General features: G+C 40.1%; 1 protein-coding gene across 1 annotated transcript in view; it reads left to right on the top strand.

Annotated features, from left to right (window-relative positions):
• Positions 1-15,685, top strand: part of LOC127153655 (uncharacterized) — a 547,126-nt gene that overhangs the window by 226,488 nt on the left and 304,953 nt on the right. The window contains exon 23 of the mRNA XM_051094869.1: positions 12,674-12,847. Within this exon, the coding sequence (XP_050950826.1) occupies positions 12,674-12,847 (174 nt within the window). The remainder of the gene's footprint in view (positions 1-12,673; positions 12,848-15,685) is intronic.

Raw genomic sequence — 15,685 nt, 5'->3', positions numbered from 1 at the left:
TTACAAATAATTTACTCACCCCCTTGTCATCCAATATTTTCATCTCTTTCTTTCTTTAGTCGTGAAGAAATTATGGTTTTTGAGCAAAACATTTCAGGATTTTTCTCTTTAATAATGGACCCAGATTTTGGACTTCTAAAATGTAGTTTGAATGCAGCTTTAAAGGGCTCTAAATGATCCCAGCCAAGGACAAAGTGTCTTATCTAGTGAAACGATTGGTCATTTTTTTGGAAAATAAAAAACTTTATACTTTTTAAGCACAAAAGCTAGCGTAGCACTAGCTTTGGGATGTGCGTCCACGACACTACATACTATTGACAGTGGTGGATGAAGTACACAAGTTGAGTACTTGAGTAAAAGTACAGATATGCATAATAAAATATTACTCCAGTAAAAGTGCTCTTCTTTCAATTTTACTCGAGTGAAAGTGCAAAAGTACCCGATTTTTTATGTACTTAAGTAAAAAGTACTGATAGACTTATTTTGCTATCTAGGTGGTTGAATAAAAAATATTTTATATCTAAAAATTACCTTAACTTAGCACCAGCAAGCAGCTAGACAGTTAGCATCAGCTAATAATATTTACTAATTTTCAGTATGGTCAAGAATAAACATTCATATCTGTCTACTCTAGCTGATCCAAACAATATAAAAATGTATACTGTTGCTAAACAATATAAAAACAGACGTCACGTAGGGCTACATGCATAGCATTTTAATAAAACTGCTAATGTTACATCAGCGAGGAATATGAACGTGCATGAGTTATTTTATTTAAGCTGTTATTTAAATTTTTCGTTTTTGATGTGTCTGAATTCAAGTATTTCAGTGCGCTTAAACAGATCACCTTTTACAGCAGATCTAATTCACAAACAATGGAGAGTTTTGACCTAAATATGATTTTCAGTTATAATAATTAATCCTAAAATTTGACATTAGTAACTTTTCACAGCATCAGTCGCGCGCACACAAGATCTCTCGGTTCTTACTTGTGAATTCAGTTGACTGGAGACTCTAAACGGATCAGTTGAATCAACAAGTTGTCGACTCGAGAACAGCTGCAATCGGATCATTCTAATTTGTGAATGAATCGTTTGGTGCGATTGGCGAATCAATTTAACAGGTTCATTGAAAAGAATCAGTTTGTTCATGAATTAGACACCGCTTGTGTGTCTCAGAGCATGTGTTATATTATAAGGAGTAACGATATGTTTTATAAAATGTAGTTAAGTAAAAAGTATGATCTTACGCTTCGGAATGTAGTGAAGTAAAAGTAAAAGTTACTCAAAATAAAACTACTCCAGTAAAGTACAGATACATAAAAAATGTACTTAAGTACAGTAACGAAGTACAACTACTTTGTTACTGACCACCACTGACTATTGAATCACATTGAAAGTTCACGCGGGACATAGGCAGAACTACAGACCCAGTGTTTACAAAGTGAATGCGCAAAGACTAAGGAAGTGCAAGTAAGTCAAATGCTGTTTACAAACAAAAAGGTACAACAATGTCGGACGATTCTGAAGTTGTAGGAGAAAATTAGATGGAGCTTTTTGCCTTTCTCTACCTTTTTGAGCCAGAGTACACAGATGATAAACTCAGACGTGATTCGTAGTGTCGTGTGCTACACAAGCTTTTGTGCTTTAAAAGTATACAAATTTTTATTTTTCAGAAAAAAAAAAAAAAAGACCACATTTTGGAAGTTCAAAATCGGGGCACCAATGAAGTCCATTATGTGAATAAAAATCCTGAAATGCTTTCCTCAAATATCATAATTTATTATATTATTTATAATTAAAGAACTTTAACTTCCACTATAAGGCTTGCTCTTACAAAACCAAAAAGGCCAAAACCATTAAACCCCTAGTATCTCCACCTTCAGACACCCACTAAAATGAAAAAGCTGCACTTTAAAAAATATTACCTATTGTCATTATATATGTATATGTATATATATATATATATATATATATATATTTTATTTATTTATATATATATTTATATTAAGTATAATATTATAATATTAAGCATTAAGCAATTTCAAATAAGCACTTAATTAAGAATTTTTAATTTTGTCAGAATCAAAAATACATACATATACATACACACACACATACACAAATAAATAAATATATATATATATATATACATAGTAGGGCTGCACGATTAATCGAATGCGTTTATGAGGCGTGCATTCGATTAATCGTGCAGCCCTAATAAATAGTATATGTATCACCTAATTCTTTAATGTGATTTATTCTTCTTGTAGCCTATGCAGTTGTAACTTGACAGACAAAAGTTGTTCAGCTCTGGCAACAGTTCTTGAATCAGATACCAATCTGAAAGAACTGAACATGAACAATAATAAGCTGCAGGATTCAGGAGTAAAGTTGCTCTGTACAGGATTGAAGAATATACAGTGTGAATTGGAAATACTGAGGTAAGTTGTGTAACAGATTAGATATTCTTAGCTCCTAAATATGTTTATTCATATATATTGTTTTAAACAAATTGGAAAATATACTGAGCTAAGCTAACAGTTACATTTCATTAAATGAAGCTTCACTACACTAAAGCTATAGCCATGAGAAATGTAGCAAGCTATGCTACAGCAACTTGGCAAAAGTAGTTTACTAAATCAAAGCTATTATTTTCATATTAAACCAACATCATACCAAGTCAGTGCTCTCTCAGTGATCAATAAAACTGTCAGCAAAGCTGATAGACAGGCATAATAGTTCAGTTTAGTTGTTTATTCAGCAACTGTTCCAAACCAATTTGTCAACAAAAATCAGTATCATGTACAGGGCTGGATTTACCTCACATTGTGACAAAATGAATTTGTAGTTGGTATTGTGGCTTTATTGTATACAGACACATTTATATACATGGTAACACTTAACAATAAGGTTCATTAGTTAACATTAGTTAACATGAACTAAGAATGAACAATAATACTGCAGCATTTATTAATGTTAATTTCAACACTTACTAATGCATTATTAAAATCAAAAGTTGTTTGTTAACATTAGTTAATGCATTGTGAACTAACCTGAATTACCAATGAACAACTATATTTTCATTACCTAACATAAACAACGATTAATAAATACTGTAATAAATGTTTTGTTCATTGTATGTGTTACGGACTGAGAGAGGAAGCGTGACGCGGGCGGATCCAATTGCAAACTTTTATTAGAGGGACGAGACAAAGACATGGTCATAGAAGGCAGGGTCAGATGATGGCTATCAGGTATATAGACAGCAAGACAAAAGAGTAATCCGTAACACAGGCGAGGGTAGATCAGCGGCGAACGTTATTCGAAGGGCGAGGCAAAATGTATTCCAGACAGGCGAGAGTTTCAAAAGGCTGGCAGCGAAACAGACAAAACGTTATAACAAATCGTAGGTTCAAGACTCAGATGGCTAGGGACAAGAACAAGACTAGACTAGACTAATGAACACGAATGAACTGACTAACTGGCTCCGTACAGTTGCTAACACACAAACTAGTGTTAAACGCAATACAATACTCAGCGACAAGAGAAAGATGTCCGGGGTTTAAATAGTGTCTCTGATTGGGTACAGGTGGTAGCCACAATGGCTGATGGGGAACGTAGTCCGGGGTGTGGTATAAACGTCAGTATGATGTAAATGTCAAAGCGAACTCTGGTGGTAAGCAGACTGACGTGTAGGAACAGGTTCGTGACAGAGCCCAGGCTGAGGACCACCACAACAGGACAGACGGACCAAGAGTCCTCCAGGGCGGAGCAGGCGGACCAGGAGCCCACCGGGGTGGAGCAGGTAGGACAGGCAGGGCTCAGGACCACCACAACAGGACAGACGGACCAGGAGCCCTCCAGGGCGGAGCAGGCGGACCAGGAGCCCACTGGGACGGAGCAGGCAGGACAGGCGCTGGAGGAGGAGCAAGAGCCCTCCAGGGTAGAGCAGGAGGCGCAGGAGCCCTCCAGGGTGGAGCAGGAGGTGCAGGGGCCCTCCAGGGCGGAGCAGGCACCCGTGTCATGAATTGGGACCTGGGGAGAGCAGGGACAGAGGAGACAGACAGAATAACAAGGAGAAAGACAGAGAGTTTGTTGGTGGCCAACTTGGCCGTGACTTGACGGTAGAGAGTCCAAAGGGAAACACAATGCCTTTTGGAGGTTCTGAAGCTGGATCTGCCACGTCCAGGGGCACTAGCGTGGACTCGTGGATGGAAGAGGCCTCTGGAGCGAACTCGTGGTCTGACGAGGCCTCTGCAGTAGACGTGTGGTCAGATAAGTCTTTTGAAGCAGACTTGTGAACTGACGAGACCTCTGGAGCAAACTTGTGAACGGACGAGACCTCTGGAACAGACTTGTGATCAGACGAGACTTCTGGGGCAGACTTGTGATCAGACGAGACCTCTGGGGCAGACTTGTGATCAGACGAGATCTCTGGGGCAGACTTGTGATCAGACGAGACCTCTGGGGCAGACTTGTGAACAGACGAGACCTCTGGGGCAGACTTGTGATCAGATGAGACCTCTAGGGCAGACTTGTGAACAGACGATACCTCTGGAGCGTAGTGTGCGGCCCACATACTGAGAATAGTAATCGCCATCACATTGGCAGACATGACGTAACGAGGCTCTGGGAGGTCAGACGAGACGTGACTAGGCTCTGGGAAGTCAGACGAGACGTGACGGGGCTCTGGGAGGTTAGATGAGATGTGACGGGGTTCTGGACAGGCAGGCGAGACGTGACTTGGCTCTGGACGGGCAGACGAGATGTGACTTGACTCTGGGCGGTCAGACGAGATGTGACTTGGCTCTGGGTGGTCAGACGAGACGTGACTTGGCTCTGGGCGGTCAGACGAGATGTGACTTAACTTGCATTAACTTGACTTGGCTCATTAAGAACTGCTGTGACTTGACTTGGCTCGTGGAGACCAGCTGTGACTTGACTTGGCTCGCGGCGACCAGCTCTGACTTGACTTGGCTCGCGACGACCAGCTGTGACTTGACTTGGCTCGTGGAGACCAGCTGTGACTTGACTTGGCTCGCGGCGACCAGCTCTGACTTGACTTGGCTCGTGGAGACCAGCTGTGACTTGACTTGGCTCGCGACAATCAACTGTGACTTGACTTAACTTGTGAAGATCAGCTGTGGCTGGACTCGGCTCATGAAGACCAACTGTGACTTGACTTAACTTGTGAAGATCAGCTGTGGCTGGACTCGGCTCATGAAGACCAACTGTGACTTGACTTAACTTGTGAAGATCAGCTGTGGCTGGACTCGGCTCAGGAAAATCCCTTTTGACTTTACTTGACACAGGAACCACAGTTTTGACTTTACTTGGCTCAGGAATGGCTGCTTTGACTCTGCTTGACTCAGGAACGGCAGCTCTGACTTTGCTTGACTCAGGAGTGGCAGCTTTGACGTTGCTTGAATCAATAATGGCCGCTTTGACGTTGCTTGAATCAATAACGGCCGCTTCAACGTTGCTTGAATCAATAACGGCCGCTTTGACGTTGCTTGAATCAATAACGGCCGCTTTGACATTGCTTGAATCAGGAATGGCAGCTTTGACGTTGCTTGAATCAGGAATGGCAGCTTTGACGTTGCTTGAATCAGGAACGGCAGCTTTGACGTTGCTTGAATCAGGAACGGCAGCTTTGACTTGACTTGACACAGGAATCACAGCTTTAACTTGACTTGACACAGGAACGACAGCTGTAATTTGACTTGACTTGGGAGATACAGCTGTAGCTTTACTTGATACAGGCGTGGCAGCTGTGACTTCACTTGACACAGGAAATACAGCCGTGACTTGACTTGACACAGGAACAACAGCTGTGACTCGACTTGAAAGAGAAAATACAGCTGTAACTTGACTTGATTTAGGAAGAGCAGCTCTGACTTAACTTGACACAGGAAACACAGCTCTAACTTGACTTGACACAGGAACAACAGCTGTAACTTGACTTGATTTAGAAAGAACAGCTTTGGCTTGACTTGACACAGGAGCAACAGCTGTAACTTGACTTGATTTAGGAAGAACAGCTCTGGCTTGACTTGACACAGGAAGCACAGATTTAACTTGACTTGACACTGGAACAACAGCTGTAACTTGACTAGACTCCGGAAACACAGCTGTGACATGACTTGACTTGGGATTAACAATTTGACTTGACTCAGGAAATACAGCTGTGAAGTTGTTGACACTGGGGTGGCAGCAGTGACATGACTGAGCGTCATTGTCGCCGCCATCTTGTAAACAGGCTCCGTGTGCCCTGCTCGAGGGCTAACAACAGTCTTGCAGTGTCCATACCTGGGTGACGTCCTTGTAAAAAGCTGCTGGGTCCTTGTGTGGCCGAGTATATAGGAACAGGTTCGTGACAGTATGCTCATGTTAGTTAGTCAGCTGACATTATTGAAATCTTGTATAGTGTTAACATATATAAGTATGGGCCTACAGATAACTTAGGCTATGCTTATTTGCATTATTGCATGTGTATTACAAATATTATTAACATTTTACCAAAATCAAGTTCAAATACAAAGCTTTTGACTACCAAATGTTTGTTTTTTTTTTTTTTTTTTTCATTAACGTCAGATCAAAGGCAGCTGCTATTAGTACAGGCATCGCATTTAAATTTTCATGAACTTGCAGGTTATACAGTTTTCTGTCACTATGTGGGGTGCTCAGTTTTTCTGTTATTTGGCCAACGTAACAGTGCACAAGCTATTTTACTGTGCCTTAACAAAAAAACAACAAATGCTAGACTAAATTACTCTTCTCCGCTCCTCAAATACACACACACACAGACACACACAAAAACAGCCTTTATAAATATAGTGTTTCTTGAGTAAAGAAAATGCTGTACTTATTCAGTCAACAGTTCTTTATTTACCTTCAAACTGCAAACAAGCTGAGATGCTCCAAGGTGGGAGGTGGGAGGAATAATGAAGTTTGACTGACAGTTTGAGGAGCCAATAGAGTTATGAGGTTTAGTGGCAGTTGCGTCACTTTTTCTGATCCAGAATTAGTAATCCTTAGCAGTTATATTTCCGATTTGAGCTTGAGCTTTAGAATGCTTTGGATAATGGTTGATCAAAACGCTACTTGATCAAAATAAAAGCTTCACTACAGAAAAGCTATTTCGTTGCCTTAGAATTATAAGATTCTATCTGCATTCTGAGCACTTTTGAAATATTAATACTCAAAGTTTTTGCATACCATAGACTTCAGTAGATTGATTTTTGTTTTCTAAAAAAATGCCCAAAATGTACACAGCTTACAAAAGAAACATGACATAATGTAAATAAGCTGTCACCAAAAAAGAATATGTGAATAACTCAATTTTGCCCATCACTGATTAAAGCTAACAGCAACTAGCTAGCACTGGCTTAAGAGCCATAAAACTAGACCAAATTTTAAAAATAATAGACCTGGATACTGAACAGAAGTATAATGCTCAGAATGACACTAGAACAGATTTGACCTTGTAAGGAGTTATGAAATGGGCAATGGGTGAAATTTTTCACTGCTGATTGCTTGGTGTGTAGAGCGAAGCATTTGGTTATGTTATGAACTGCCAGTGACTTGCATTACTCCCCAATATAAAGTTTGTATAAAGGCTCATCTGACATCAAATGATTTCTTGTTAGACATCAAAGGTTTAAAATTGTACATGTAATGCAAGTAATTATGAGTTCAGTAATTGCAAAGTATTACAATAGTAATTGGATATATAAGTCTCTATACAGTATGTAGATATTCTAGTTCTTATGAGTTAACAGAAGGTGCTGTTTTTTTGTTTTTGTTTTTGTTTTTTCCTTTATTGTAATTTATCCTTTGATGATTTAATCATTAGTTGCTGAGTCAGAATTCAGATCAGCCTGTTAGAGCTGAATATCTGTGACGGGATTAATGAATTTTAGCGTTTGTTTGTTTGTTTGATTAGAGGGAGCTACATATCTACATATTTTGATTCTGCTTTCATCTTTGGAGGTTGTCTCCACTAAATTCCTGTGGTTTGAGTGCTTTACATCACTGTGGTGGAATTTTGTCCCATTTTGTCCCACTCCTCCTTGCAAGGCCTCTATAACTCAGTGAAATTTAGGCTTTCCACCATGAACTGTGCATTACAGATCCTTACACAGTACTTCACTGGGGCTTAAGTGTGCAGTTTAGTATGCCATTCCAAAACCTGAAATGTATTGTTTTTCAACCATTTTGAGGTTGATTGTATGTGGTGAATGGTGAAGTCAATGACTTCACACCTGTAGAGCTTCAGATAATTGAAACCTTTAAAGTAATATTGATTTCTAACAATTAACATTAAAGTTCTCTGCCCCTTGTGTTTGCCTTCATATTTAGTTGACTTTTTTTCTTTTCCACTAACTTTCAATACATTTTAAACTCAAAACACTTCACTTTAACTATTAAATGCTTCACTTTAAGGATTTATGTTGTTCAGTTGAATGTTACATTTTCGTTCCTGTTCTAGTCTTTCAGATTGCAGTATCACTGAAGAAGGTTATAAAGCTCTGGCTTCAGCTCTGAGATCAAACCCTTCACACCTGATAGAGCTGGATCTCAGAGGAAATGATCCTGGACAATCAGGAGTGAAGGAGCTCAATGATTTACTACTGGATTCAAACTGTCAACTAAAGACACTTAGGTGAGACATTATTAATTAATTGATTAATTGATTAATAAAATAATTAATTCCACATTAACTTATTATCATCAAATCTGACTAAGTGAAGTGACTGAAGACAAAAATCATGTATAATCAGCGCCAACTGCTGTATGTTTTCATTACAGCAGGTTTAGCTGAGAACTGAACTAAATCTTTTCTTCTGCAGGTTTTTGGGTCCTGCTGCAGATAAAGCCTGTCAGTATGTGACCAATATTTTGGGTAAAAACCCGTTATTCCTGAGAGAGCTGAATTTGAGTGAGCTTAAACTAGGAGAAACACAAGTGAATCAGATCACTGTTCTACTGCAGGATAAACACTGTCAACTCGACAAACTGATGTGAGTTATTATTTATTTAAATGTTAGTTTATTTTTAATGATAATGTTACTGCAGCTGATTATAATTTTTTTTTTTTTTTTTTTTTTTTCACTTGTTTGAGTCAGAACAAGAGCTTAGAAAACTCATCAAATAAGTTACAGGTTTAGAAAAAAAATTCTGTCAGATTAATGTTTGTATTTAACAAAAGAAAAAAAAAATGCTAATGTATACTGTAACTTGTACATTTTTTAAAAAGGCAATTTAAAAAATGGTAATCAGTATCCTCCTCAAAGTTGGTGCAACACTACAGCAAAATAACTGCTTTTTCCAAAACTTGTTTGAATGCTATATGCTTAAGGAAATACTTTTATTCCTTAATTGCAAGCTACAGTATGTTTTTTTTTTTTTTTGCAAGACTAAAGTGATTTATGACAATAGTAAGTAGACAGTGTGTTTCATTTAACATTAGCTAACATGAACTTTGTAACGGGGCTCGTGGGAAGCGTATAAGATCCAGATGCGAGATTTATTATGACACAGCGTAGTCAAGATAGGCAGGGTCGATAACCAAACAATCAGTGAAACGTAGGTAAGACAAAAGCGTAATCCAATAAAACAGGCAGTGAGTCCAAATACCAGAGAGCAGTCCAAATAAGCAAAATAAACAAGGCTATGAAAACTAGGCTAAACTATGGCAATGGATAAAGACAAAACTATGGCAAAAGCAAGACAAAACTATGACATGAAACAAAACCGTGGCAAAAACAAGGCAATGAAACAAGAGAAAACGCTTCGTAGAGTCCGCACAACAAAACAATACTTCACAAAGGCCTGTTTGGTGTAGGCCTCCTTAAATGGCCACCAAACAGGAAGTAACTGTAGAAGCAGCAGAGGGAGCGGGAACAGACAGTCCATGGGTGAGGGCTCCATCTGCTGACGTGGCGTTACAGACTTACAATGAGCAATAGATTTTTAGTGTTTATTATTATTATTAATTATTTAAGTTAGTTAGTTTATACAACTGCTCATGTTCACAGTGGATTACCTAATGTTAAAAGATACAACTTTTTTTTTTTTTTTTTGTAAATGTTGAAATCAACCTTAAGTTTATTAAATGCTTTTCTAACGTGAAATAAAATGATCTCTCTTTCTCTGCTTTATTTGCCTATGAAGAATATGTTACTTTATAGAATACATAGTTCATTTATTTTCTTTTGTCTAATTTACTGCTCTTTCTCTTTCTGCCAATGTAGGTTAAGCAACTGTTATATGACAGTTAAAGGTTGTTCTGCTCTGACTTCAGCTCTGAAATCAAATCCATCACACCTGAGAGAACTAAACCTTAACTGGAGTAAAGTAGGAGATTCTGGAGTGCAAAACCTCAGCGATCTACTGATGAACCCACAATGCAAGCTGGAGAAAATACAGTTAGTAACATACTTTTCAACACGATTCAAATTGACCCAAAAAAAGGTTAACGTTATCACATTGGAATCAAACTTACTGACTTTGTTCACACAGGGTATAAGCACACCTCAGAATTTTTTTTCAAATTTTCGTAATTTTTTGTGGCTTTTATTTAGCTTAGTCACACTTGTGGTGTTCCCGGTCAAAAATGACCAGACTCCAAACAACTGCTCATAAATCTCTCATTATGCTATATTATCACTAAAGATTAGATTCATTCTTTTTGTCAACTTGTTTTCTTTCATTTAAGACTGGTTTTGTGTTTCTATTTGCATCTGATTAATTGTAGGCCTCATTTTTCTGAGAGAAGGTCCCTCGTTTTTTGACTGAAAAAAATCATTTTTTATGAGTAATTTTCACAATATGAAATAAAAAAATTTTTTTGGTTTCTCACACTAATGTGCTTGAATGTTTAATCAGCAAGTTTGCTTTTAAATGCTTTTCAAAAATGACCGGACTCCAAACAATTGCTTATAAATCTGTCATTATGCTTTATTATCATCAAGTATTGGATTCAAGCTTTTTGTCAACTTGTTTTCTTTCATTTAGGACTGTTTCTATTTGCATCTGATTAATCGTAGGCCTCATTTATCTGAAAGTAGGCACTTAATTTTTTGAGTGAAAAAAGCATTTTTTGTGAATAATTTTCACAATATGAGAGAAACATTTAGGAAAATTTGCACTGTTTCTCACACTAGTGTGCTTTAATGTTTAATCAGGAAGTTTGCTTTTAAATGCTTTTATTTTGTACAAAATTGCACAAAGTCACACTCATCAAAAATGGCCAACCATTGAAAGTGAATGGGGAAGATCACAAAAAGCAGGATCTTTATTTTGAAATGATTTTATGTTCTGAAAAGGGGCACAAAGTAACACTTATGCTGTTCCTGTTAAATCTGACCATTGTGACACACAAGAAAGAACACATTAAGATTATTTGCATTATAACATTTCATGGAACAAACCAAAACTGTTATTTTAGTTATATATGTCCTGCACACTGACACTATCAAACAGAGACAATATTATGAAACAAGCTGAAGCTCTCTCTGTGCTAAAGCACTTATTTGTGCAGTTTTGCTTACTTACAGATAAATGAGGCCTACGATTAATCAGATGCAAACAGAAACTCAAAACCAGTCCTAAATGAAAAAACAAGTTGACAAAAAGATTGAATCCTATATTTGGTGATATAGCATAATGACAGATTTATAAGCAATTGTTTGGAGTCCAGTCATTTTTGACCGGGAACACCATGTGTGACTTTTTGCAATTTTGTAAAAGATTAAAGCATTTAAAAGCAAACTTCCTGATTGCAACAGACACACACACACAGAGATGGAGACGAGAGGTGAGTAGCAATCCAATCCAGTGTTTTATTGACAAGCTTGTTTGATGAACAACATGGTGAAAAAGCAGAATAAACAGTTCTTAACTGAATGTCATTGCAAAGTTGAGATGACACAGAGTCCAGGTATTGAGCCATGCCAAACGCCATAGCACAATGTAGAAGTCCACATGGAAACAGCATAGAGCCCAAAGAAGCTAGCATGTGAACGGTAGACCAGACAATGAGAGTGTGTGCGAGTGTCTCTTATATAGGGCGTGGCTCAATGAGGATCAGGTGCAACAGATTAGAATTCGGGTGATGATGAACGAGTGGGCGGTGCTACCTGAGGTGTGGCAGATGTAGGTGGCTGTGGTGAATGCCTGACACTGATTAAACATTCAAGCACATTAGTGTGAGAAACCATGCAATTTTTTTTTTACAATTTTTTTTATCTCATATTGTGAAAGTTATTCATAAAAATGATTTTTTCCACTCAAAAAACGAGGTACCTTCTCTCAGAAAAATGAGGCCTACAATTAATTGGATGCAAATAGAAACACAAAACCAGTCCTAAATGAAAGAAAACAAGATGACAAAAAGAATGAAGCCAATCTTTAGTGAAAATATAGCATATTTACAGATTTATAAGCAATTGTTTGGAGTCCGTTCATTTTTGACCGGGAACACCACAAGTGTGACAGGAATCCGAACACAACCAGAGGGTTAATGAAAACAGTGCTTAAGTTACATTTTAGCAGTGCAACTTCTGGGTTTGTATGTGTTTTGTTAAAACAGACTTTTAAAAACTACATGAAAACATATGATGGTCATCAAAGACCTGAGACATTTTCTTTTCTGTTTCTGTGTTCAGTCTGTGTGGATGCAGTATTACAGAGAAACAGTGTCTCATCTTGACTTTAGCTCTGAAATCAAACTCATCACACCTGAGAGAGCTAGACCTCATCTGCAATAATATAAAAAACACAGGAGTGATTCACTTATGTGATGTACTGAAGGATTCACACTGTAAACTGGAGAGATTGAGGTCAGTAACATTCACATACAAGAATTAAAACGCATAAAAAATTACTTAAATTTAAGCAGGTTAAACCAAAACACTTTACCTATCTCATGATGTGCCTGAGTTCACATTATATTTGTGCAATTTAACCATAGTATTTTGTGATCTGGTGAAATAAAGATGATCTCTTCCTCTGTCTGTTTTATTTGCTTTAAAGATGTGACTTTACAAAATAAAAAGTTATTGGTAAAACTTTAAAATAAGATACATTAGTTATCTACAACACTTTTACAGCATTTATTAATCTAAGACAATGCTTATTTCAGCATTTACTAATGCATTTACAAGTTGTGTTTGTTAACATTAACAAACAATGAAGACTGTTTTTTTATTAACTAAAATGAACAAAGATTCACAAAAAATATAATAAATGTATTGTTCATGGTTCATTCATGCTAGTTAATACATTCATGCTAACAAATTACACATAGTAAAGTGTTAAACAGTTATTTTCTTTTGTCTTATTTTCTGCTCTGTCTTCTTTTCTTATTCTCTCTCTCTCTCTCTCTCTCTCTCTTCTGCACGTGTGAATGGGAGGAGCGTGGTGAGTGTTGAGGCCAGTGTTGAGGAGTGTGGTTTAGCGGTGGGTGAAGTGGTTGGCTGTGAAAATGTTATGTCAGCTTCGAGAATGAACAATGCGGTTGTTGTTTTTATGAAAACCATTGAGTTGATAAACAATGTGGTTGAAAGTGAAGTTGTGATTGACAGCGTGCTGAGTGGAAATTTGAGGGGGGGCAGAGCGACTTGGAGAGCCCATGCACTGCTCAAAGGGAGCTGCGGCTCGAGGTGTCAGACTGGCGAGCCCTACATGTCGCTAAAGGAGGAGCATGATGGCAGATATCAAATGAGGGGCTCTCGCCGTCTGACGCTGGATAGGCAAGAATATTCGAGTCGATAGATGGAGGGACTCTCGTTGCTTCTGAAGGGAGCTGCGGCTCTGCTGCACCGGGAGGGAGAGTCTCCCTTGCAACAGCATATCGGGTGGAGGGCCCCCACTGCGACCGAAGGGAGCCGTGGCTCTGCTGCACCGGGAGGGAGAGCCCCATCTGCTGCCGAGTATGCAGCGTAACTTCAGACGGCAGACGGAGGGCTCACACTGCAACCGAAGGGAGCTTCAGCTCTGCTGCACTGGAAAACCGAGTCCCCCTTGCGATGATGTGTTGGGCCCCCCACTGCAACCGATGATGTGGCTCTGCTGCACCGGGAGGGAGAGCCCCATGTGCTGCCGAGTATGCAGCGTAACTTCAGATGGCAGACGGAGGGCTCACACTGCAACCGAAGGGAGCTTCAGCTCTGCTGCACTGGAAAAGAGAGTCCCCCTTGCGATGATGTGTTGGGCATGGGGCCCCCACTGCAACCGAAGGGAGCTGCGGCTCTGCTGCACCGGGAGGGAGAGTCTCCCTTGCAACAGCATATCGGGTGGAGGGCCCCCACTGCAACCGAAGGGAGCCGTGGCTCTGCTGCACCGGGAGGGAGAGCCCCATCTGCTCCCGAGTATGCAGCGTAACTTCAGATGGCAGACGGAGGGCTCACACTGCAACCGAAGGGAGCTTCAGCTCTGCTGCACTGGAAAACCGAGTCCCCCTTGCGATGATGTGTTGGGCGTGGGGCCCCCACTGCAACCGAAGGGAGCCGTGGCTCTGCTGCACCGGGAGGGAGAGCCCCATCTGCTCCCGAGTATGCAGCGTAACTTCAGACGGCAGACGGAGGGCTCACACTGCAACCGAAGGGAGCTTCAGCTCTGCTGCACTGGAAAAGAGAGTCCCCCTTGCGATGATGTGTTGGGCGTGGGGCCCCCACTGCAACCGAAGGGAGCCATGGCTCTGCTGCACCGGGAGGGGGAGCCCCGTTAAATGCTGAATAGATGAGAAGATCTGAGACGATTGGTGGAGGGACTCTCACTGCATCTGAAGGGAGCTGTGGCTCTGCTGCACCGGAAGGGAGAGTCCCCCTTGCAGCTGAATACGAAGCGTGGTTTGATGGCTCAGATGGAGGGCTCTCACTGCAACCGAAAGGGGGCCTGTGGCTCTGCTGCACCAGGAGGGAGAGCCCCGTCCGACGCAGAGTACGCAGCGTAACTCGCGAGACGACGGACGGAGGGCTCACACTGCGACCAAAGGGAGCTGTGGCCCTGCTGCACCGGAAGGGAGAGCCCCGTCCGTTGCTGGATGTGCAAATGAGATTTGAAATGATGGCTGAAGGGCTCTCCATGCGACCAAAAAGGGGCTTTGACTAGCTGCATCAGAAAGGAGAGCCTTGACTGTCCAAGTAAGCAAGCGACGTGATTAAAAGCAGGGCATTTGTTTGTTTATTTATTTATTTATTTCTGATCAAGGCTAGATGGGATTCCTTTATGTGGTGGTGATTGGACCGGATGTAGCTTCTGAAAGCATCTGATGACCATCGACCGACCGCTTGTATCTGATGCTGTGAAAGACTTTTTGAGCTGCTGTAGTTGCTGCCCTGATGCGAAATGAGTGGCTGGAAAATTTTTCCGTGGGTAAGCCCATTTGAGCAAGAATTATTTTTAGATGTCTTTGAACCAAAAACACGTTGCGACTTGGTTAGAGTTATTGACGCAAAGAGGGTCAAGAAGGGATTTAGATTGAGCGTTCCTGAGTTGTAAGTAGGAAAAGGGTGCCTGATATTTTAGATTGAAAAGAAGGGTAAGAAGGAAGATAAGGAAGGGCCATAACCGTTTGCGGAGGCAGCCTCACATGTGGATTAGCTCCTGACCATTGATAGGGAAAAGGAGAAGAAGGAGGGTAAGAGTAAGGTGGCAGAACTTGAGTGGCTAGCGAA

The sequence above is a fragment of the Labeo rohita genome, chromosome 22 (assembly GCF_022985175.1).
Source record: "Labeo rohita strain BAU-BD-2019 chromosome 22, IGBB_LRoh.1.0, whole genome shotgun sequence".
NCBI lineage: Eukaryota > Metazoa > Chordata > Actinopteri > Cypriniformes > Cyprinidae > Labeo > Labeo rohita.
The sequence above is the reverse complement of the archived record's forward strand: the minus strand, read 5'-3'. Positions and strand labels throughout refer to the sequence as shown.